A 21685-nucleotide genomic window follows, 5' to 3' on the forward strand; every position below is an offset into this window, starting at 1 on the left:
ACGAATTCTATTTCTAAAAGGGAGGAGAAGGCAATGCCGTGATGTGCAGATCCCTACCTCTACCAGGGATTTTTCCAACTTGGAGCTATCGAAGGTGCGCGATGAGTGCCTGCAAGCTAAACAACAGCAAGAACACCCACTCTGTCCCACCTCTGCCTGCCTCGTCAGCTGGGACTGCACACGTTTTTGGCAGGAAAATGCTATCATCGCTATCTGCTCAGCATCGCTAGAAGCCCGGCACCGTACCTGCCGTGCTGACACCAGGCCGCATCCCGGCCCGCACACGCGCACATGCCTTCCACTTACCAGCCACCACCTGTAGCTGTCTTCTGGGATCAAGGCATTTTGTGAGGTCAGGAAAGGTTGCATAGTTGAATTAAACCTCTGGTCGAACCAGAGGGAATGTCCCGGCTCCGAAATGCATGTGTTACAGCTGCACGGCCTCCTGGGGTACTTGATGAGTTTCCGGACGTGCTCGGAAAACTGCGTGATGATATGTTTAGGATCCCAGGTGTTCGTGGTCACCTGGTGCTTGTAGTTCAGCAGAAACGACGTTACGGTGATGAGCACGAAGGCCAACGTGAACACCTTCACGTTCCTCTTCCTTACGGTACCCATCCCTGTGCGCTGGCGGAGCACAAGGTGGGCCGAAGCTAAGGCAACAGGGACGGGGCGCTGGTGACACGGCCAGTCACCGCCTGGGGCTCAGGATGGACCCACCGATACCTCCGTCCATGGGGGGGGAAGCTTGGTTTTCCCCAAATAGGCTGAAAAAAGGCAAAGTTGGGTATTTCCCTTCCCCTTTTCACAGTGCTGGCAAGTCTCTCCCACTGAGGCTTCAGCGAAGACAGATCCTCGTCCTTCCACGTTCCGGAAGATTTAGAGAGGAGCAATGTCAGCACGAAAATTTAGCTTTTGTGTGTGGGAGCGAGCCATAAATTAAAGGAACCAAATCACAGAAGGCAGAGGACAGCTCTTCTTTTCTCTTTCATTGAAGTTAGTTCACCAAGGATCAGACCAGTCGGGGACGTCCGTTCCAGCAGAGAGACGTGCTTTGATGTCCATTTAAGCCACAGAGAGCAGTTTGCAGCCTGCAGACACACACACACACACACGTGAAAAGACAGAAAAATAAATGTCAGAAAGGCATCGCTCCCAACCTAGTTTCCGTGCTTTCCGCTGCCCATCCCAAAACTTCTGAGCCCTGGACGCAGGGCCGGCAGTGACTTCTGCTGCCCTGTTTGCATACTGACAAGTCGCAGGCTGAAATTTCCGAAAGGGCAGAGCATCGACCTGTGGACATTGAGTCCCTTTGTATCGAGTTAGCCGCAGCTCTCTGGCTTTATTTGAATTACAGCTCGCGGTCGCTTGAATGGCAATGAATCACCTTATTCCCTTAAACTGACCTTGATAGCCACTAGGTATGCCAAGTATTTGTACGGCGAACCAGCTGAACAAAAACTGTGGGCAGAGGAGGGAGGAGCAGGACTGAGAGGAAGAGGAATCGGTTCCTTTCTCTTCCTCCCCCAGCCAGCTTCATTTTTAAAGGATTGGGGCTGGACTCGTGATTTGGAGAGAGCCAAGCAAGAACAGCTCATACGTCCTGGGACAGACGGCACAAGTTAAAGGATAAATGGCCTTTGTTTTGCATGGGTTATTGCTATTTTCCCTCGCTGCCAAGGCAGGTTAGGTACAGCCAGGTTTTGATCTCAGAGGTTCCCCTGAGATCCCAGCCAGGCAGAGGGGGGATGCGGAAGGGCCCAGAGCGGAGATTTAAACAAGCAACGAGTCTCTAAAAGCCAAAAGCCGGATCCCTTCCTCCCACAATGCCATTGTTTCATGGGAAGAAAATGTCTTGTGGTTTTTTTTAAAACTTTGGATGTTTGCAAAAAGCCCCCAAAGTGCCATTGCTTAAATAACATTCTTTTGATGAGAAAATAAAAATGAAGAGGAAAACATCAGAGAAGCATCTGCGTCAGAATAAGTGCAGCTTGTGAAAAAGCAGAAGCCTGGCAAACGAAGTCTCACTCACTCAGCTTCAGGCTTCTGGCCAGAAAAGATAGAGCAAAACTGCAACTGTTACCTGTCAAAACTTCCCATTTTAAACTGCTCCCTGCAGGGTCCCTCCTGTTTTAGCCCCAGAGCCAAGGCTCACCCAGACCCAGGAGATGTGGCCACGGGGCTGGGCTGGGCTTTGCTGCCACCTCTTCTCTTGGAGAGCTGCAAGGAGCTGCCCCAGGCCATGGTACTTGTCCCAGGGGTTGGAGATGGTTGCTTGGAGATAGACAGGGCTGTTTTTTAGAGGCAGTGGTTAAATATTAACTGAGTCCCGTGAAGCCAAACCAGAAAGCAGGAGCCTCAGATGATGGTGGCGAGCCTCTGCTCCGAGTTTCCCCCATGCAGCCCGTGATGGGCAGGCTGTGCCGTCCTGTCAGTCGCTGCTTGCCAAATGCCTTGGGATTTATTTGAAGCCTGCCCCTTACGAACGCATCTACAGGAGCTCGAGGGCTGACAAGTGGGTCAGGGCAGATAACAAAAGGCTTTATTAACCCAGGCTGCTCGCGCAGTGAATTACGCTGCGGCACAGAGCAATCCTGCGTGCCTGGCTCCGATAAGGACGTTTTCAAGGGACCCGTGGTGAGTTTTGGGGTAAACAGAGATCTCCCTGGGTACAATTTGGGAATCACAACCCAAAAGGCATGGGGGATGCTGCCACCGTACCTTGGAGAGTAAATAATGGGATTAACAGCCCTGTCCACACCAACTGGCCTCTGTGCCAGCGAGCAGTCCCAAAGTCGTTCGTTTTACTGGTATGGATGTAGTTGCTAGTCTAAACAAAAACACGGCCTCTAAACCCCCCAGAACTGGGCCAAGTCCCAGAAGCAGATTGATTCTCCATTTATGGGCCAGATAATTCAAAAGCCGTGATGCTGGCGGGGCGACCCCCTACTGCTGTTACTGCCGAGCCAAGTCACTGTTTGTAAACACAGTTCCTGTTCTTCTATTATTTTTAAGTGGAGGGGAGAGGGGGATTATCCAGCCTTTCTTGGAAAAGCCTATAAAATGGGGTATTGTTCATAAAAGACCACACTTACAGCCTCCAAAGTAAACACCCATTTTAACAGATTTTTTTATTTTTTTTTTTTTAACTGAGCTTAGGTTAAACTTATATTTAGAATTTGGGGGGAAAAAAAAGGGAAAAAAAAAAACAAACAAAAAAAAACAGTGTTTAGACAGTGGACTGAAGTGTCTCCAAACTCCTAATCATGCCACCTTTTATAGCACGAGGGGAAGGTGAGAAACCAGAAGAACTCCCATGGCCCTTTTCCACACTGCATACTCTATTTTAATTCTCGCTCTTTCCGGTTTCCTGAACGCTCATGTTTCCTATGGGTACTCACAATAGAAAAAAAATATATATAAATATATCCTGGCAGAAGGACTCTGGGGACTATAAATATGATTTAGGGCCTGAGGAAAAGGCATGCTGAAATGAATGGAAAATGCTTTCATCGACTTTGCTGTGACTTGGACCAGGACCATTTTTTTCCTTTCTTAAAACACGAGTTAGGTCCAAGATCAGGATTTTCTTTCTTCCTTCCTTGAGCTGAACCCTCTTCTGCTGCGTCTGAGACCAAGCACCGTCCTATGGCCCCCTCTGCTCGTGGGTATTCATAAATCCTTAATAAAGAGGTTTTGCAGGCTCCACACTGCTGTGCTAGAAGAACGAAGGGCAGGACGATGCCGAAGCGGCAGCCCCATGTTTGCTACCAGCGTGAGACATCGCACGGGGCTGGTGCCTGCCAGGCTCAGCCTCTGGGAACGTGTTTTGCTTCACGATCCTATTTGCACTAGTTAATTTAAATCATTGCAAGGAAGCAGCGTGCAAGCAGCCGCAGTATTTATCAACATAACTCACCATGACCTTGGCATCGACACATCTACAAACAGGATGTTTTGGCAGCAGACCCAGAAACAATTTCTGGGAACCAAAGGTGCGGAGGTTTAAATTACATGCCCAGCCCTCAGTCCAGCTGCGGTCTCCCGAGAGCTAAAAGGGGCTGAACAGCAGCGTGCATGTGGCTGGCCTGTCTGTGGGCAGCAGGATAAGCTACCTTAAGCAACTGGGTGCTTAAGGTCTTATCTGCAGTCTGGATTTCTCTTGTTACCTTCCCACCTCCTCCCCCTTCCTACATTTACCCTTGCCCTCGTGCACAACACCCTTGGACATGCCAGGATAACTTAGTTCTGCTGCAAACTTCCAATACCAAAATGCAAAACTTCATTTCCCAGGCAAGAACACAGCAGGGCACGTTCCTCCATGGTGGGACCAAAGTGCAGGAGTGGTGCCAGTGTGATTACAGAGCCATACAGGAGAGCAGAGCTTAGTCTTTTGTCTAGGCTTTATGAACTGAAATAAAATATACTGCGATCAATCCATTGCAATTGATTGTGTTCATTGTTTTCTCGTATTTTAGAGAGGAACAGAAATAACTTTTTTTTTTCCCCCTCTCAGGGTAGATCTTCTTTGCATTGCAAACTCAAAACCTGAAGAATGTCCCTGGTTGCTTGCCAGCTGGGCATTAACAGACAAGGATAAAACCACATCAGTTCAGTGGGATAATACAAAGAAATTCATAACACCTTCAGGAGATTTTTTTTTGACAACTCCACCTACAAACTCAACGTATTCTCACTGTACTTGTTAGATTACGCGAAAAAGCTTGTCTGTGCACCCAAAGGGGAGCACAAAGAGACAATGGCAAGTGGGGTTGCCCCAACAATAAATACCCTGCCCTGCTGCTCCCGGGCCTATCCCAGGAGCCATCAGCCCATCAGAGCTCCATTTCCTTAAGCCCAGAGGAGGAGAGGGTCACAAGGGCAGGTGAGAACATGAAGTGTGGACTCAGAAGAGGGGACACCCTGTCTGGGCCCCGGGGCTGACCCAGGAGAGCCTCAGCCCCAGTGCCCAGGTGTGAAATCCACCCAGACGGGTCAACGCCAGAGCATCTTTGGGGGCTTGCTGCCTGGTGGCATGGGACACGGTATGGGGTGCAAGGGGAGATCATTTGGGGATGGCACAAGATCACGTGTCTTTCCATGACTTATGTGGCTGGCTATGTACGCACGTATATATGTGGTGCATATATTTGTATGCTTGCCCTGTGAGCATCATCTGGGAATACATGCCCAGCATGTCTACTGGCAGGACCTGGGCACAGAGCTGCCCCAGCCTCGACGCCCTTCATTTGCTGGATCCAGTCCGATTTCCCCCCAACGGTGCCAAGTGAGAGCAGCGGTGTGAATTACTGTGTGTCAAATCACATTGGCCACAGGCCACAGGTAATTTCACTGGAAATACAGATCTTGAAGAAAATATCATTCAGGAATGAATGACAGAAAATAATCTGAGCCACGCAAGTGATTATTTTGCTGAGGTCAAACTTACGTGCTTCATGTTGATTACAATAAAATCATTTCTAGGTGACGTTTATTTGTTTCTACATATGCAAGTTATTTGCCAATGTTATTTTGAAATTATTGCAGAAATGAAACAAACCTTTAGAAATATGTCTTTGTAAGTGTGTCAGAAGAGAATATTTAAATATTAACAGAATGCTTCATTTCCTGATTTTTTTTTTAAATGATGGGTCTTAAATGGAAAAGCATAACAAAAATAATCATTACAAAAATGAGAAAAAAATCACTGTACTTCTCATCTCCCCAAGTTGTCTATGGTTGAATGTGACCGCTTTTGATACCTGTTTGCTAGCAGAATTCCTTTCTACCGGCACCACTTTGATGAGATCTTTGCTAGCCTGGATTAGACGCCCACAGTTCAGGCTCCAGCCTTCTGGTCCCTAACCCACATTAATACCCAGGTGTAAAACAAACTTCCCTACTTTGACGCCACCAACGTTTTCCAGATGTAGCCTGTTGGTGAGACCAGCGCAAAGGCAACAGGAAGCAACATTCTTGTGCAGAGGCATTTCCAGCCTCACTGCTTGAATAGTTCAAAGTTCCGAAGGGCTTTACACTCAGAAACCACATCCCCACCCTCCCTGGTGTGCGTCACCCCGCAGGAGGCTGGCGAAGGACATGGGGACTTGCCGCAGCTAGCCGTCAGGAGCCATCGTCCAGCCCTTTGTGCATTGTAGGGTTGGAAAATGTAGACATCAAGGGGTTGGGACTGGCTGCAATTTTAGTTCGTGCTAGAAAGGTCGCAGCAGCAGAATTGCAAATGCCCGTTTTCAGAAGCACAGCTACCATCATCCCACTGCAAAAACCCCAAACACAAATTAGTTTCCCAGCTAAGCCACTGACAGCTGTATTGTTGTAAAGCCTTTTGGCAACACAAGCTATATTTCCTCAAGCATCCTTCCTGCTGTTTTGGGACTTATTCCCACACACGCTCCCCGTGAGTAACTACTTGGGCAACCGTTGGTCTCTAAGCGCTGGCCCAGGATGAACCACGAGGGTGCAAGGTTAAGTCTTGCTTTGCTGCACCCACAGAGGCCCAGAACAGTTTGGAAGACGTCACCTTGGGGCAGCAGAAAGCCCGTCCCTGGAAAAATACACACAATTTTCCGCCTCAGTTCTGCGCTAAGTCCTGGAAAGGAACAATGGATGGGACTGTTTTATTCCAAACCACAGGCTTGTCTGCCCTGCCCTGGCTCATCGCTGGCTACCTCCCACTGCCAGGAGCTGGCTGACATTTAGAAAGAAACACTTCATTGGTCTGACACCTTGCCAAAGACCTTTGAGCATACGGCTTTTGCTACGTGAGATGTATTGTGCAATTACGAGACAGCCTGGCAACCCTTCACAGTTAAACACAGGGCAGAAACAGGAGCCTCCCTTACACAGACAATGCTGGGAGCCCGTGCAAGACCTCTGGTCCACCTCCAGGCGATGGGATTCAAGAGGAGTCAAGGTCCAGAGGAGGTCTGTAGACACAAGGGGATGCTGCACGTGCCCCAGCACGGCGTGTGCCCCTGCCTTTGTGACTCAGCCTTTTCACGGTGTGACTTCACAAATGCTGCTGGCCCCACAGGACTGGCAGGAGAAGGTGAGCTCCATCCCTCCCGGACACCAAAAGCCAAAGGATGCAGTTTTGGAAAATCATCAGGTGACCCATGAGGGTGGTGAGGCACTGGAAAATGTTGCTGTGGATGCCCCATCCCTGGAGCTATTCAAAGTATGGTCAGATGGGGCTTGAATAAACCCGGCCTGGTGGGAGGTGTCCCTGCCCATGGCACAGGGGGTAGGCTAGATGATATTGAAGGGTCCTTTCCAATACAGACCACTCTATGATTTTAGGAGTCTCTGAATTTGCTCTTTTCCATCTGTAACTTAATTAACATCAAAATGTGTTTTGTTCCTCTGAGCTAACTGGTAGCTCTCGCCCGTCCCTCTTTACCTCCTCACAGGGGTGACAGAGGTTCTCCTGTCCTGAGTGCCCACAGACATGGAAAAGCAGCTCCAACTCCCACCTGCCTTTTAATCAGTGAGAAAACAATCTGCCCCGTCTCTGACCACACTGCGAGGCACAAAGCTCTTTGACCACAACTGTCAAAAAGGGTCACAGTACTGAAGTAGCCCGTTGGTATACTGCTTGGATTGGTAAAATGCTCACCTCAGGCAACTCCAATTAATCATATCAACACTGCCTATATAAAAATAAAAAACAAACAACAACAACAAAAGGTCAAAAAAACAAAACAAAACCACACGTTCAGGAACATTTAAGCCATGAGAAAAAGTTGCTCTAAACATATCCAAAGGCAGCAACTCCTCCATGTTTCTTGAATCTGGAGCCAGCTCTTGGGCGTTGTTTCATCCATCGCAGTGAATAGGAGGAGAACTGGAGGTGGTTCATAGAGCGTAGCTGCATGGCATTTTAGGTGCTAGAGATCTGAAAAAAATATCATGACTCGTGTCTTACCAGTGAGCAGGTCTGCTGGCAGGCTCGAGCTGGCCAGGTAGGCAGGAGATCTCCCTGGTGCTCCAACACAGCCTTCCCTGCCCACACACCTAGCAGGTCTGTGCGGTCAGAGTAAGCAAACAGCTTTTTGTGCAAGATGTGTCAAGGATTAGCAAAAACTTGGGTGGGGAAGTTGCATTCTGCTACCTCAAAATAAATCTTTATCTTGGCAGCCCTTATCAGGCGCATTGCTGAGCCATCTGGAAGTGGAATCTCTACCGTGATGCTTGAGGAAAGGGCTCGAGGCTCTGGCCTGGGAAGGGTCACGAGGCTGCCAGCACCCTTGGGTGCTGAGAGCTGCCAGCCCTGCCTCCTCCCTCTGTGAATTAAGTGGTTTTGTCCTCCGCTGTTGTGGGAGCATTTGCAGCAGTGAGAGCTTCCCCCTCCCTCCCACACCAAGTGTTATTTCCTGCAAGGGGTGTTTTCTTTAGAAAAAAAAAACATGGTGTTAATATGCAGGATTATTGTGCTGTCCTCCATGGGCTACAATTCCTACTCATCTCTTCAATCAAGCAGGAATTTTTGCTTTGAATGGGACTAGAAATGCCATGAAAGATGTTCTGCTCTGCACAAAATCTCCGACCTCACCTATCTACCATGTCCGTGGCAGAGGTCATCTCAGGAGCTGGGCTACAGGACAGCTCCTGAGGAGCTGGTGCAGCCAGAATTGGGTGTGAAGCAAAGTTTGCTCTGATCAATGGAGCTTGCATTAGACTTTACACGAAAATTGGCTCAGGAAAAAGTAACTCTCTGGGTTTAAGTGTTTGCTCTCCTGGCTGATCCCAGTCAAAAGCTGCTGATGCTGCAAATTCATTCCAGGATCCTGTCAACCTGTCACCTTTCTGATAAACACCACGTGCCCTACTGCCACCTCCTCAGAGCATCTGACCTTCAGCCTTGGGAGAGGAGTGAGATGTGGTCTGGGGTGAAGGGCAAGGCTGCGTGGAGCCTGGTTTTCCCCTGGTGGCACCAGTTGTGTAAGGCTGACATTCACCTGGGTCCCAGTTATCGTTGGGAAACACAGAGGTGATTGCAACTGTGGAGACAAACCCGTGATCAATTTATTTCTGGAGGGAGCTATAGTGTGAGCAAATTGCTGTTTGTATAATGGCCTTTTGTTACTAGTGCCGGGCTTGATATCATGCCAGGCTCAGTAAAACATCCCACTGATAATGTACCAAAACTCACCCACATAAGCCTCTTCTTAACTTTTCCAGGCAGTGACGGTGCCAGGGGAGCGCTTAGCCATGCCTGCAACCCGTGAACCAGCCCCCCCTCACAAACCAGCCCCTGGGTGTCTTCATCATGGGATAAACTGGGAGAGGCCAGTGAGACGGGCGATTAACTCTAGCTTATGGGCAGCTCCACTGCTCATCTGTTCATGGTCCATTGCCTTGGCTCAGCCCTAGGTTCAAGCATTTGAAACTAGGAGCAGCAGAGCAAGAACCACCCACCCAAGCTATGAAGAGCAGAGATTAAGGCCAAGAGAGAGGCTGGAGGCTGCCAGGTCTCACCAGGGCTGTGCTGGAAACCAGCAGTGGAAAAACATGCTGCAGGTAGCAACATCCTTCGCAGCCCCTCTGCCTTGCTAGAAAGTGATTTTTGATGAGGAACCTTCCTTTTCACACACACTCAAAAAAACAACAACTCTGCTTCCCTTGTAGTACCTCATTTTCTTACATATTTTCCAAATCCCCTTCCCCACAGGCACATTTCATGTTCTCAAAGGTAAATATATCACTACAAACTTTAAAATATCCTTCTCCTTCCTCATCCTGCAGTTGGCAATGCTGGACAGACTCATAGGATGAACCTTCTGGACTGTGAGAGCTATGCTGTGGTGGGCCAATACCCACCGATGGGCTGGGCTGGGACTTTTGTGTTGTCTTTATACAAGCTGGCACATCAACAGCCCAAAGCTGGGGCAACAAATACAATAAATCCCCTGTGAAAATCCTAAACTAAAAGTCATACATGGTATCTGTCTCTGTGAATTGCTCTACTTCCAACAGTCCTTGAAAACATCTGAACAGAAGACTGGGTACATTAAAAATTGATGTTTGATTCCTTTGACATCCTTTGATGGCAAAGAGTCCGTGGTGACAGAGTACCTCTATGTTCAAACCCTTCCCATGCCATTAGGTGGTATTTAGTCTGGGATCAAGCTCTGCTAGCTTTTGCTTGGGAAAACATGAACTATCAAAGGGATTTCCAGGGCATCCACATATGTTTCTACTGAGCATAACTCTTTAATAGATCATGATAGGACAATCCTAGAGCTGCATCTGGTAAGGAGTTTTCAAGAACAATTTGGGGGAAATTTCTTTCTCTTTTTCTTTCTCTTTCTCTTTTTCTTTCCCTTTTCCTTTCTCTTTTTCTTCCTTTCTTCCTTCTTTCTTTACTTTCCTTCTTTTCTTCTTTCCTTCTTTCTTTCTCTTTCCCTCCGTCCCTCCCGCCCTCCCTCCCTTCCTTTCCTTCCTTCCTTCCTTTCCTTCTTTCTTTCTTTCTTAGGGGGGTGTCAGTTTGCTAAAACCATAATTTTGGGGATACAATAATTTTCCATTTTCTGTTTCAGTAAACTTTTTTAAAAAGAGGACTCTTTAACATTTGAAATAAAAAGTTCTAGTTTTCATCTTGCAAAAAAACTTATAAAATGTGTAGTTTATAACAATTAAAGGAAAGCAAAACATTTAGAAGAACAAAATGAAAAAGTTCTAATTTCACTCATAGGAGAAAGGTTAAGAAAATTTCACCTCTTCTTTTTAGTTTTAATTCCTTTTGGGCTGACTATATATATATATTTTAAAATCTTCCTAGTTTCCCAGAGACAGTAAGAACACTTTCAGGTAATCCAAATACAGAAAGACAAATTAACGGTGGCAACAGCAGTAGTACAAATAGAGGCAAGTTAAAAATATTGTAGAAGTGAATTCCTGTACATGCATTAGTTTCAGTTTTATAGGATTACAGAAGAGGATATAGGATTATTTCAGATTAAAGGACACTTTAAACTAAAGGTAGAATTCAATCACATTGACAGCAGGTGTTTTGCTTGCTTGTCTATGAGTATCCAGCCCCAAAATAGTCACCGGTCTATTTCTTGATTAAAACCAAAGGAAATGTGACTATAAATACAGCTGTTCATGTGGAAGACACTGCAAGGAATATGTTGCGAGGCACCTTGATTTCTGATGCTAAGAATGTGATTAACACACTGCAGGGACCCTGAGGGCATTATAATTCTAAATCCAGAGACATAATAATGATAAAAGGGTAGATAATAATGATAAAAGTATTGTCAATAATCCCCCAAACCTAGGAAACGTTTCCAGGCCCATTGGAGCATCTCTAACTCTCTTCCCTGGGATTCCTGCCTGGGAGCGCTACCAAGCAGTTGTTGGCACTGCAGGGTTGTTAGCTCCTGTTCACAACCAACAGCCTTTCTCTTACAATCAATGACACCAACAGATATGGCTCTGCATTAAACATTTATTCATCAGACACGCTGAATTCATTCTAGAGAAGGTTTAACAGCACCACAGGGGGCTCCTTCATAAACGTGGGAATGAAGCTTAGTTTTTCCTGTGCTATGAAGGCACTGGTGTCGACCTGCCCACAATAAAATTCAGAGGGTTTTTAGCACCTGTGTGCAGTCTGGACCTGGCAGTCCATGCAAGCTACGGTATGTACAAGATAATACTTCCAGGTTTCCATTTACTGTGCAGGCTTCTGAGAGATTGGCAGTCACAGGAAGTTTCTAAGGAGTCAATAAGACATTAAAAAACATATAGATATAAGCAATGCATGCAGTAATTAATATCCTGTGCTGCAAGCCAGAATTACAAAGCCATTATGCAGCTACTTTAATTGATTGGTCATTTATACACCCTTAATAGGAGCACTTGACTTATTTGGATCCACGTGCACTGTGTGCTCTTGCTCCCAGCCCACACATCATCCAGCCCCTGTGCACATGGGGATCTTCCCAGGCCAGCTGTGAAGTTAATTTTCCAGTTCGGAAAGAAATGAAGGGTTCAGGCTGCCTTTTGTCCCTAATACCTGATGGACAGAAGTAGTTGCCCCGAGCAGGCAATTTGAATCCAGGCCTATGACGCTCCATCGGTGGAAGCTTTGCTCTGGATTGTGTGGCAACTTGGATATAGAAAACTGCAGGATCTCGGTGAAGAAGAAATTGTGTCTTTTTGTCCGGACTTTTCAAGTGTTTGTAGAGAAACAAAGATTAGCATACATCAGAGTGGCACAGAAAAGGCTTCCCATAATCCTGAATATGAAAATATGTCAAGAGCTGCATACAAAATGGATTTGCATACATCAGAGCTGCACATGCAGCAGCTCGACCGGGCATCCTGAAGTGCATTAAAAATGTTAATACTGAAGTATGTGGATGCTGATAATTGAATGCTGGAGAAATACACACAGGCGTGCACAAAACTATGGCATTTTTTCCATTTGTCTTACTTGGGTGGTTAAAACATAAAAAGGGAGAGTGCTAAGGCAGCCAGCAGTCCCAAGATATTTAAGGGCTTCCTGGTTCAAAGAGAAATTCCGAGTATCACTTCTCTATACAGAAATAATTAGCAGAGGAAGATTTAGTTTATTCAGTACTAAAATTTTGAACTCTAAGTCAGTATCATACTATAGCCCATTGAGTCTGTAAAACTGAAATTTTAGCACAAGAAAATGGTCACCAATATCATCTTGCAATATACGGCATCAATGCTTTGCTCTTGCCCTGTGCAGTGCTGCCAACCTCATCCTGCCTAGAAATAAAGCTATAGCAGGCCAGATGCTGGAAACGTAGGCTTGGATTTACTCTTTTATCAATAACAAGGAGTGGAAGAGGGAACAGCTCTGTCCTTGGGATGCTGATTATTGAAGGACAACGAGGGATTCCTTGCTGCTGACTGTTCCCCAGGAGCAATTTCCAAAATCTGCCCGTTTGGTACAAGCTGGTGTCTCAGAAAACAAAGATCTTTTTCTCCTGTGTCAACCGAAGATCAGTATCAGTCCTGTCTTGCAACATGGAAGCTGTTTAGCAATTCACACAAATATTACTAATACACATAAAAGCTTGCAACAGAAAGAAAAGCTACCTAATCTCCCTGAAGAAGGATGGATGTTTCAGGCCAGGAAAGACTACTGCAATGAATGGTCCCAGGGCTCCTGTTCTCACCCCCATGAAAAGTTTCATGGTAGCTTTGAAAACGGGGCTTAGAAAAATGTCACCTCTTGATCTAGCATTAGAGCTCTGGGCAAGTTTTAATGGGCACAGTGTTAAAAACTAACTGTCCCAACAACTGCGGGCGGCAGCAGCCTGGGGCTTTGGGTTTGCTTTTAAATGAGCCGTCAATTCGTGTCAAAAAGTTTGCTTTGCAAGTGGGAGCTCCAGGATTTTTATTCCTGTGGCCTCAATTAAGCAAAGGAAAAAGAAAAGTCATTTCACTTTTAATTAAAATGTCTCAAGGATTTGTCAGGAATTGTATACGACGAACTCTTGAAAATACGCTGTTCTGCTTGGCTTGGTTTTAAACATGGTAGGATGAGTTTTTAATCTCTCCTTTTTTTAACATCTCTCTCACTCAAAAAAAAAAAAAAAAGTAAATGCAGAAAAATAATGACTGCACCCAGAAGGAAGCAAATACAGCTGAAGTTCCTAGAGGAGAACTGATCAATGGCTTTTTACGCAGGAGACAGCATCAGCTCAAGGGCATCGTTGTTTTCAAGTTGCTCCAAGAGGGGTCAAGAGTCCCCAGCCCAAATCCTCATCACACACGGCTATGAGGGGTTCATCTAGCACAAGGTAGTTTTTGCTGCTGGGCTGTTCCCATCCAGCCAGCGAGTATCAGGGGGTCCTGTGCTCTGGGGGATTGCCCCCAGATGTTTGTTTAAAGCTGTGCTTTCAGCGATCAGCATCAGAGATATTTCTAAACTTGGAGCTGATGGAAATCGTTCTCGTTTTCCTTCCTCCTGCGCTTCGTACTCCTGAGTTTCATCGACCCTGCTCTGATTTACATGCACAGCGGATTTGGTGCATCGCTGACCTGTATGAGAAATGGTGAGGGAAGTGTGGGAACCAGGCGGCACCAGGGCTCACAGTGACAGCACACGGGATACGAAGGCAAAATCGTCTCGCCTGAGTTTTACAAATACATGCACTCATTTCTGCTCGCTGAGCTACCACCCAGAAACGCAGCTGAGGAGGATGCTTTAGCCCTCACAGCCACACGGAGAGGTGCAGCTTGTGGCTGGCACTGCTGGAGGACTGCCACGGAGACGTTTGGCTTTGGTTCTGGACATTTGGTCACGGAAACGTAGGAGGCTCAGCTGGGCGAGGTGCTCGGAGGCTTCCTCCTCTGCAAAGGCGGCACCAGCCAGTGACATATAGCCATTTTATGAGATGTTTGTCTAAACTTGTCCTGAAAACACTCAGGAGAGGACATTCTCCTGCCTCACCAAGCAATTTTTTATCAGTACAGAACCATTCCTAGCTTAGACAATAGCAAAAAAAAAAAAATTAAAAAAAAAAAATCAACAAAACAACTCCCACATCTTCCCCAAAGTCCCATTTTAGTAACAATCAGAAATGAGTTGAAACAAGTCCCTCCATTGGATGTAATGCTATGCTGGCAAACTTTTGGCCCTGAATCATTAGGAAACCCAACCAGGAAACCCAGACTTTTTTGTAACATCATTGTGCATTGCCGTGGGCTGTGTGTGAGCACCCACCCACTGCTAAAGCTGCACCCCAGGGGGACGAGGAGCAGGAATGTCTCCCTCCTTCCAGCTACAGACACTCGGGGAAACAGCTTTAGCCTGGGACCCCTTGCCTCATTTACAGGACACGATGTGCTGGGAATTATAGGAAGAGTTGGGGGGCTTATATGAATTTATAGGAAAAGTCCTGAGGCAGGCAGCTAAACGGAGAGGACCACACAGGCTGCTCACAGCCACATATATGTAGCCCCCCCATGAAATCAGGGGCTGCGCTGTTCCTGGGGGAGGCTATTTTGCCTTCACGCAGATACCAAAGTGGTTAAAAATGGTTAAAGCGTGTTTCCATACGTTCCCCTTAGCCCCACCTTCTTTCTGCCCCGAGGTTGTGGAGAAAAGAGGAGAAGGCACAAGGAAAGAGGATTTGTCTGGATTAGCTGGGAGCAGGAAGGGTCTGAGAGAGGGCTTATAGCCCTGCTGCGGGCTTACCGCTGGAGTTAACCCTTATGTGGGACGTGCAAGAAGTGTGCGAGGTACACACAGACCTACCCGCAGTCCACAGTTCTGCTCTGAACCAAACCAAGCTCCAACCACAATAAAAACAGCAAAGGCGGAAAGAAAGGAGGAGGAAATCACCCCTCTTTCTCTCCACGGCTGCTATTGCAGGTGCCCCCTCTGCAGAGCAGGGCCGGGGCTACGAAGCACCCCTGGGGTGAAACGCGGCTCCCGTCTCCCCCCTGCTCGGCACAGGCAGAACCAAAACCTCCAGAAGCAGCTTTAAAAGAAAACAGGGAGTTAAATCCCACCTTCGGCATTGTCACAGCAGACGGAAGTTCATCCCCTCTGTTCCTGCAGCCCCAACAGCCAATTTGCTGCGTGGTCCCACCTTTACAGTACCTACCCCTGATCTGCAAGGCCTGAGACCTGACAGGTGTTGTGCATTGCTTCGAATTGGCCGGACATATCTTAATAACTGCAGAAATGCCAACCTAAGTAAGGAATGAAAATAGAGCTGTCTTCCTGATAAGCAAGCAAAAAAAAAAAAAAAAAAAATCCTGTTTGTCCCAGACGAAACAAACAAAACCTGTAATAAACAAATCCCTGGAAACACCAGGCTTGAAGTGACAAAATCTGGGCAGCATTTTCAGCTGCTTGATGTCAAACAAGTAACTTTGGCCTCTGTGCTCTTTGCAGTCATTTGGTGTAACCAAGATGCTGGGGGCTGAGTTTCTAGTGATGCTGAGCACCTGCCCCTCACTGGTTTCCACAGTTTTGGCCTCTCAACACCCCCAAGAGCCGATGGGGAATCCCTCAGGAGAGAAACGGGATTGAAGCCTCAAGGGGGGGCATCCGTGGGCATCCGCCCTATTGCCACCATCACGGTGCTCGAGGCAGAAAGCATCCATCCCCAGCTCCCAACTCCACCGCTCCACCAACCTGCTCCTTTCCTTTCCCTGCCCAGGAGTTTGAAATTAAATCATTAGGAGCTGGAGAAATAATGGAAATATTGCTTTGTCCTCTGCAGACCTTTCTAGCCTCCAATGCGTAAAGCACCAGGGGTTTGGATCGGCTGGGTCCTTGCACTTGTGAGGCAGCCATCCCCGGCAGGGGGAAATCAGTTTAGGATGGAGCTGGCTGCTGTTCCCAGCGCTCTTTGCCAAGCCTGATGCCACCCGCAGCAAACTCGGTGGTGTAACGGGCCACAGTAGGACTGAAAAGGAAGCACGCGCTGCCATGCAAGGGCTACCAACAAGGGGAATTAGTTTTGCAAATGTATGGTCAGTGTCTTAACACCAGGAAGGCGGCTCGAAGTCTGGAAATGTATTTTAAGGCTCCTTTGGTCCCGATACAAAGCCTTGTGCATGTGTGTGTGGCTCCTCTCCATCCCAGCTCCATCCCCTTGCAGTGCACGCAAGCACTGCATCCAGCCCGCGACAGAAAATCCCCTGTGCAGTCAAACATAGAAAATGCTAAATAACCCACAGCTGGAGTTTGGGACATTCCCTGCAGTGGGACATTTAATCCCACTGCCACCTCCACACGTGCTTGGTTTGCAGTGGCTGTAACAGCTCCTGCTGCAGAGCTTTCCCTCTGCCAGCCATCTCCACGGATGCCCACCATCAGAGCTGCTCGTCTGAGTTACTGCTCCTCCAGCACGACATCCCCGATCTGTAAGGACCCTAGAGTTAAGGGTTTGCATGCTGCTTTATAACTTTACCACCAGTTTCTCAGAGCCTTTTCTCCAACCACCCTGGAGAAGATTAGCCACTCTAACTCGATTGGGTTGCTATGGCAGTAATAAGGAAAAAAAAAAAAAAGTCATTTATTTTTCTTTTTAAATAAAAAAAATAAAAAATCAATAATTGTCATTACTGTGCAAGGTCTTTGACATTAATTATAAATAAATGTTAGACCTGTTCAAATAACAGTGAATTTATGGCAGCAGGCTGCATGCTGCTGCTGAAGCCTGTGTGGCTGTCTCGATACATCCAGAAAACAAGAAAAGTATCGGGGCCTGCAGTTTGCATTTTATTGCCTAGGAAAATGAATGTGTAAATAGCAATAAAACGCACAATTATTTAGCACAAAGCCAAAACACCCCACAGCATTTACAGCCTGATGGATGGCGCGCCTGCCTGCTCTAATTTACCATAAAACAAGAAAGACAAGGATGGGAGAAAATAAACAATGGCTCCTGCCACCGTGATTAGCTCCAAGAGGCCAGGTGAGAACAGGCTCTCTCTGCAGAAGGGAACACTTTGCCTCTCTGGCTGATTTTTCACTTATTATCCAGCCTGTGCTGCCGTGCTGGTGAATGCTTTCCACCCGCAGCATCGCAGGGTGGGTGTCTGTCCGTCCATCCGTCCGTCCCCGTGCCCCCTGCAGAAGGACTGAGCAGGCACCCCGGGGCGAGAGGTCAGGAGGGGGTTAGTTGTCAGGGAGCCTCGTACCAGATCGGTTTCTGGAGAAGAAAAATGCTTGCTGGCACAGGATTGAGAGGTCAGCTGTCAGGGGCATCGCCCGTGACAGGAGGAGAGCTGGGAAAGGCACGGAGAGCCTAAAAAAGGATGGAGGGTGGGGGGGAAAGGTACAAGTCCTTCAACGCCATCTGTTCAAAAGCAAGGAGAGTGAATGAGGAGAAAAAAAGAGGCATTTGAAAGACTTTCTGGGACAAAGTGAGCTGCAGAGGGTAATGCAAGTCACTATGGATTGGGAAGCAGGGGAGCAGAGGTGGACACGCTCGGTGGGCCTCACCCCAGGAATTGCCAGCGCGTGAGCCTGCCGCTGGGACGCTCTCCTTCATCTCAAACGTTCAACCCACACTTGTAACTTCCCAAGTCAAATTCTTTCCACGAGCAACCGGTGCAGAGGCTCGCCCCACCGCTTCTCCCTCCCTCGCCTTCTCAGTTACTGGCCTCCCAATTGAGACATCACAATTAACTGCCTGAAGGCAGGCGGTGTGAAGAACCCCGAGTGCAGGGGGAGGATTTAGCAGCTGACAACAAACACAGAGATTTTTTCACTGCTGGACTAGTGACCGTATCTTGAGCCTGCTCCAAGTTCAAGTGAAGCCAGCTGAGTCTTCCAAATGATTTCTACCAGCAGATTTATCAAAAAAAAAAATATATATATATCCCCTTTTTAAAATTCAGGATGAATTTTAAGATTTCTCCTGTTTACAACAGCGGGCATTGAGTTTAGGACACCTCTACATCAGAACCAGGACAGAAAAATACGAAGTAACAGACCAAAGATGGGCACTTTTTATCCAGATTTATTCATTTCACTGAGAACTCCAGAACTGGCCCTGCAAGGGTCTTACTCTACCAGGGGGACCTGTGAATGATTCGTGATGTGGCTTCTCAGCCCTGGTTCAAAGCCCAAAGTCAACACAAAAGCTTCTAGCAGCATGGGCCATGATCTGGCATCAATTATCATGCTGCAATATAGAATCAAAAGTAGAATGATAAATACTGAGTCCTGCCCTTCCCCACGTTTCCCTGTATAAGAGGAAAAAAAATAAATCCGTAACAATCAGTATGACTGCCTGCTTGGATTTGAAAGCTAACAGTAAGCAGGACATCCGTCTTTTAGTTAGTAACATAACTAAGCTTATTGCATAATGCCTCTTTATTTTTGGAAAGAAGCCCTTCCTACCTGTCCCAGCAGCACAGTAATGAGTTGGCAGGATCCAGGAGCTTTTGAGTGAACAGGGGAATTTCTTCCTACCACAATCAGTTCTCAAACGTTTTCTCCTGGAAGTCTGGGCCACCAATTACCCAACTTTTTGAAAGAAAAGTCCTTTTATATTCCCCTTGACCAGCTTCACGTTAGCATCCGTTTCATTTGGCTGCGCACTCCTGCACTCTGCCCATTCTGCTCCCTGGAGCTGGAGGCTTGATCCTGGTCCGTGCCGAGGACAAACCCACCAGAATACCTTGGTTCAGCTCAGGCACATACAGGAGCTCGACCCGTAGAACACCTCATCCCTGCACCACCAAACGACGTGAAGCAGCCGCCGAGAACTTCTTGCTGAGTAGTGGTGGCTTCTCTCTGCTACTCCGTGCTGCGCGCGCCTCGAGTAATAGGAAAGTCTGGTGGTATAGTCTGAATAGCCAGTCCCACCGTGCCTGTCATCCTGGGTTTATATTCCTCAGCTCAAGCCTCATAAAAAGCCCAAGCACTGGTCTTTGAACAGCAAATCAACATTTCAGAATTTACTCTTGCTTTCATGCAACGCTATCAATCACATACAATATATATTTTATAATACCTCCCTTTGATTTAACCTTATCATTGTACAAAGAGCACAGCGATGAAGCAACATGGGGGGGGTGGGGGGGGGGGGGGGTAGAAACAACATCAGTGTGTACCAGAATATGAACAAGGAGAAGATTTTAGAGCTTAGGGTGTGTATCTCTGAATGGGGTTCTCCATTTTTTTATGGAGACAAAAGCACAGCCCCTGCTCCATGCCTTGGGATGTCTTAGCCCTGCTGTGCTTACAACCCTGGTAGAAAGAAAAAGGGCTGAACACATTAAGCTTTCTGCCTCTGCCTAGTCTAGGGATGTCCTAGCAGGGAGAATCAACAGCACAGGAATGCATTAGCACAACAAATAAGGCACTAGTTGGCACTTTAAGTGGCTCCTAATGTCCCTCCACAAAAGTGCAACGTGCTGTCATCATGACAAGGGATGCAACAGATGCCTTTATCTCTAATTGCACTGAAGAGATACCTATCTCAGTGCAGGCTCTGCCCAAAGGCAAGACCAATCTCAATCCCTCCTGAGGCAAGTGCTAGTCCAAGATGTCCTTTTTTTCTGTGCACTGAAAAATGTTTCTAGCTCATAAATTCATGGCACGGGTTCAAAATGTCTCCCAGAAGCTCTTTCAGCCACAGCCACAAATATGGTTTCACTCTTCAAATGCTGCATTGGCAGTAAAATCAAAGCTTCTCCGCTGCTTGGCCGTTACAGTTTGGAAACAAATTTTTTTGGCTCACATTTCCCCAGTCAACCTAATCCCTGCGAGCCATCAATCGCGTCTGACTACTTAGATGAAGGCATAAATCTGAATGTATTGCTGGTCTACAGAGGAGCAACCCCTTAGTTCTGGTGCTCTTGTGAGCTTCTTCTCAAAGGTGAATTCCTCTGGGTAACCCATTTTGACAGAACAGTTCTCTCTCCTGGCCTGCTATTGAACTGCCTAGGATACAGCATTTAAATGCAAGAAGGCAAAACAATCGTATTGACCGTCCTTTGTCTGCGTTTATTTAATTCTGTAAAGCAAACAGTTTGTGTGAAACGCGCTCCTCGTAATAAAATCGTATTGCACATTTGCTTATAGAGGGTCACCAGGGACAGCAAATGCGCCTGTACTCAGCAATAAATGTTGGATTTCAGGTTGCCCAGCAATTATTCAAAATGAGAGAGACTATTGCATCCAAGACTGCTGCCCTTTAGGACTCAGCCTGTCAAGCTGCATTGCTCTGTACTTTTTATCCAAGTGGATTTCATCTCCACGCTGTTATTGCTGGGTGCTATTCAAGCTTTTAAGTCCAAGCCGCAGAGAGCTGGAAAAAACAGCATTTGACTTCCGGACTGCCCATTCTTTGTTAAAATAAGCTTTTTATTATTATTATTATTATTTATCAATATGCCTTAGCCTATTAAAGGAGTAATACTTGAAATGCATGGATGGTTATTCTGAGAGGGCAGAGAACGAGAGATTTCAGTTTAATCACCCCTAAAATTGTTTCTTCCCTAGCTTTAAAAATTCTGCAGCATTAGTCATCAAAGGGAAGTTACTTTGCTACCATATATTTATTTCTTTGTTTTATGTACTTACTTTGGACATTTATCAGGAATCTGGTATTTCTTTCTCTTCTGAAATTAAACAAGGAGTCATTAATACATATTACGTGTGTATCTCCCCGCAGATCCTTTCTCGACATTTATTACCTATCCAGCTTTGCACTTGATACACTTGTACATATTGCTCACCAAAAACAGATATAACAAAATTCCCCAGAGCTTAAGTGCATGTAGAGATGTGTGCCACTTCCCCTTCAAGATTTAATCAATGCACTGCCACCTCAGCCCTGACCAGATGATCAGTCAACACAGCTCTGAGTAATATCTTGGAAAGTCTGAGCCCACAGACAATTACAGACCACTTAATCACAAAATTTAATCAAAATAATAATTAGGCGATGCATCCTGTTTAATGCACAAGGATGTGAGCCTTCCAGCTCCCACTGCCAGATCGGAACTGAACACATGAATGGGGAAAGAATCAGTGAAGTCAACAGACTATATCCTTGATGACAAAGGAAAAGCTAAACTCAAACGCCTTGGCAAATCCTTTGTGCCAGCCAAAAACCTGGCCCTACAAACTTCTTCCAAAGCTTTATTTCTTCAGGAGAGCAACATATTATTTGTAGTCGACTAGGCTTGAGAGATAAAGCTC

The 21685-nt window shown here is 46.7% G+C and overlaps 1 protein-coding gene across 3 annotated transcripts in view; it reads right to left on the minus strand.

The window, feature by feature from the left end:
* The window catches only part of ST3GAL1 (ST3 beta-galactoside alpha-2,3-sialyltransferase 1), a 75793-nt gene that overhangs the window by 24671 nt on the left and 29437 nt on the right, over positions 1 to 21685 (minus strand). Inside the window, exons 1-2 of one of the 3 annotated variants that reach the window (XM_066990762.1) lie at positions 6864 to 6996; positions 307 to 1091 (exon numbers count right to left, since the gene is read on the minus strand). The exons of 1 other annotated variant lie outside the window; for it this stretch is intronic. In XM_066990762.1, coding sequence (XP_066846863.1) covers positions 307 to 618 — 312 coding nt within the window. In that variant the 5' untranslated portion in view covers positions 619 to 1091; positions 6864 to 6996. Of the gene's footprint in view, positions 1 to 306; positions 1092 to 6863; positions 6997 to 21685 lie in introns of those variants that run through there. One more of the 3 variants, XM_048049937.2, reaches the window with a different exon arrangement.

The sequence above is a fragment of the Anser cygnoides genome, chromosome 2 (genome assembly GCF_040182565.1).
Source record: "Anser cygnoides isolate HZ-2024a breed goose chromosome 2, Taihu_goose_T2T_genome, whole genome shotgun sequence".
NCBI lineage: Eukaryota > Metazoa > Chordata > Aves > Anseriformes > Anatidae > Anser > Anser cygnoides.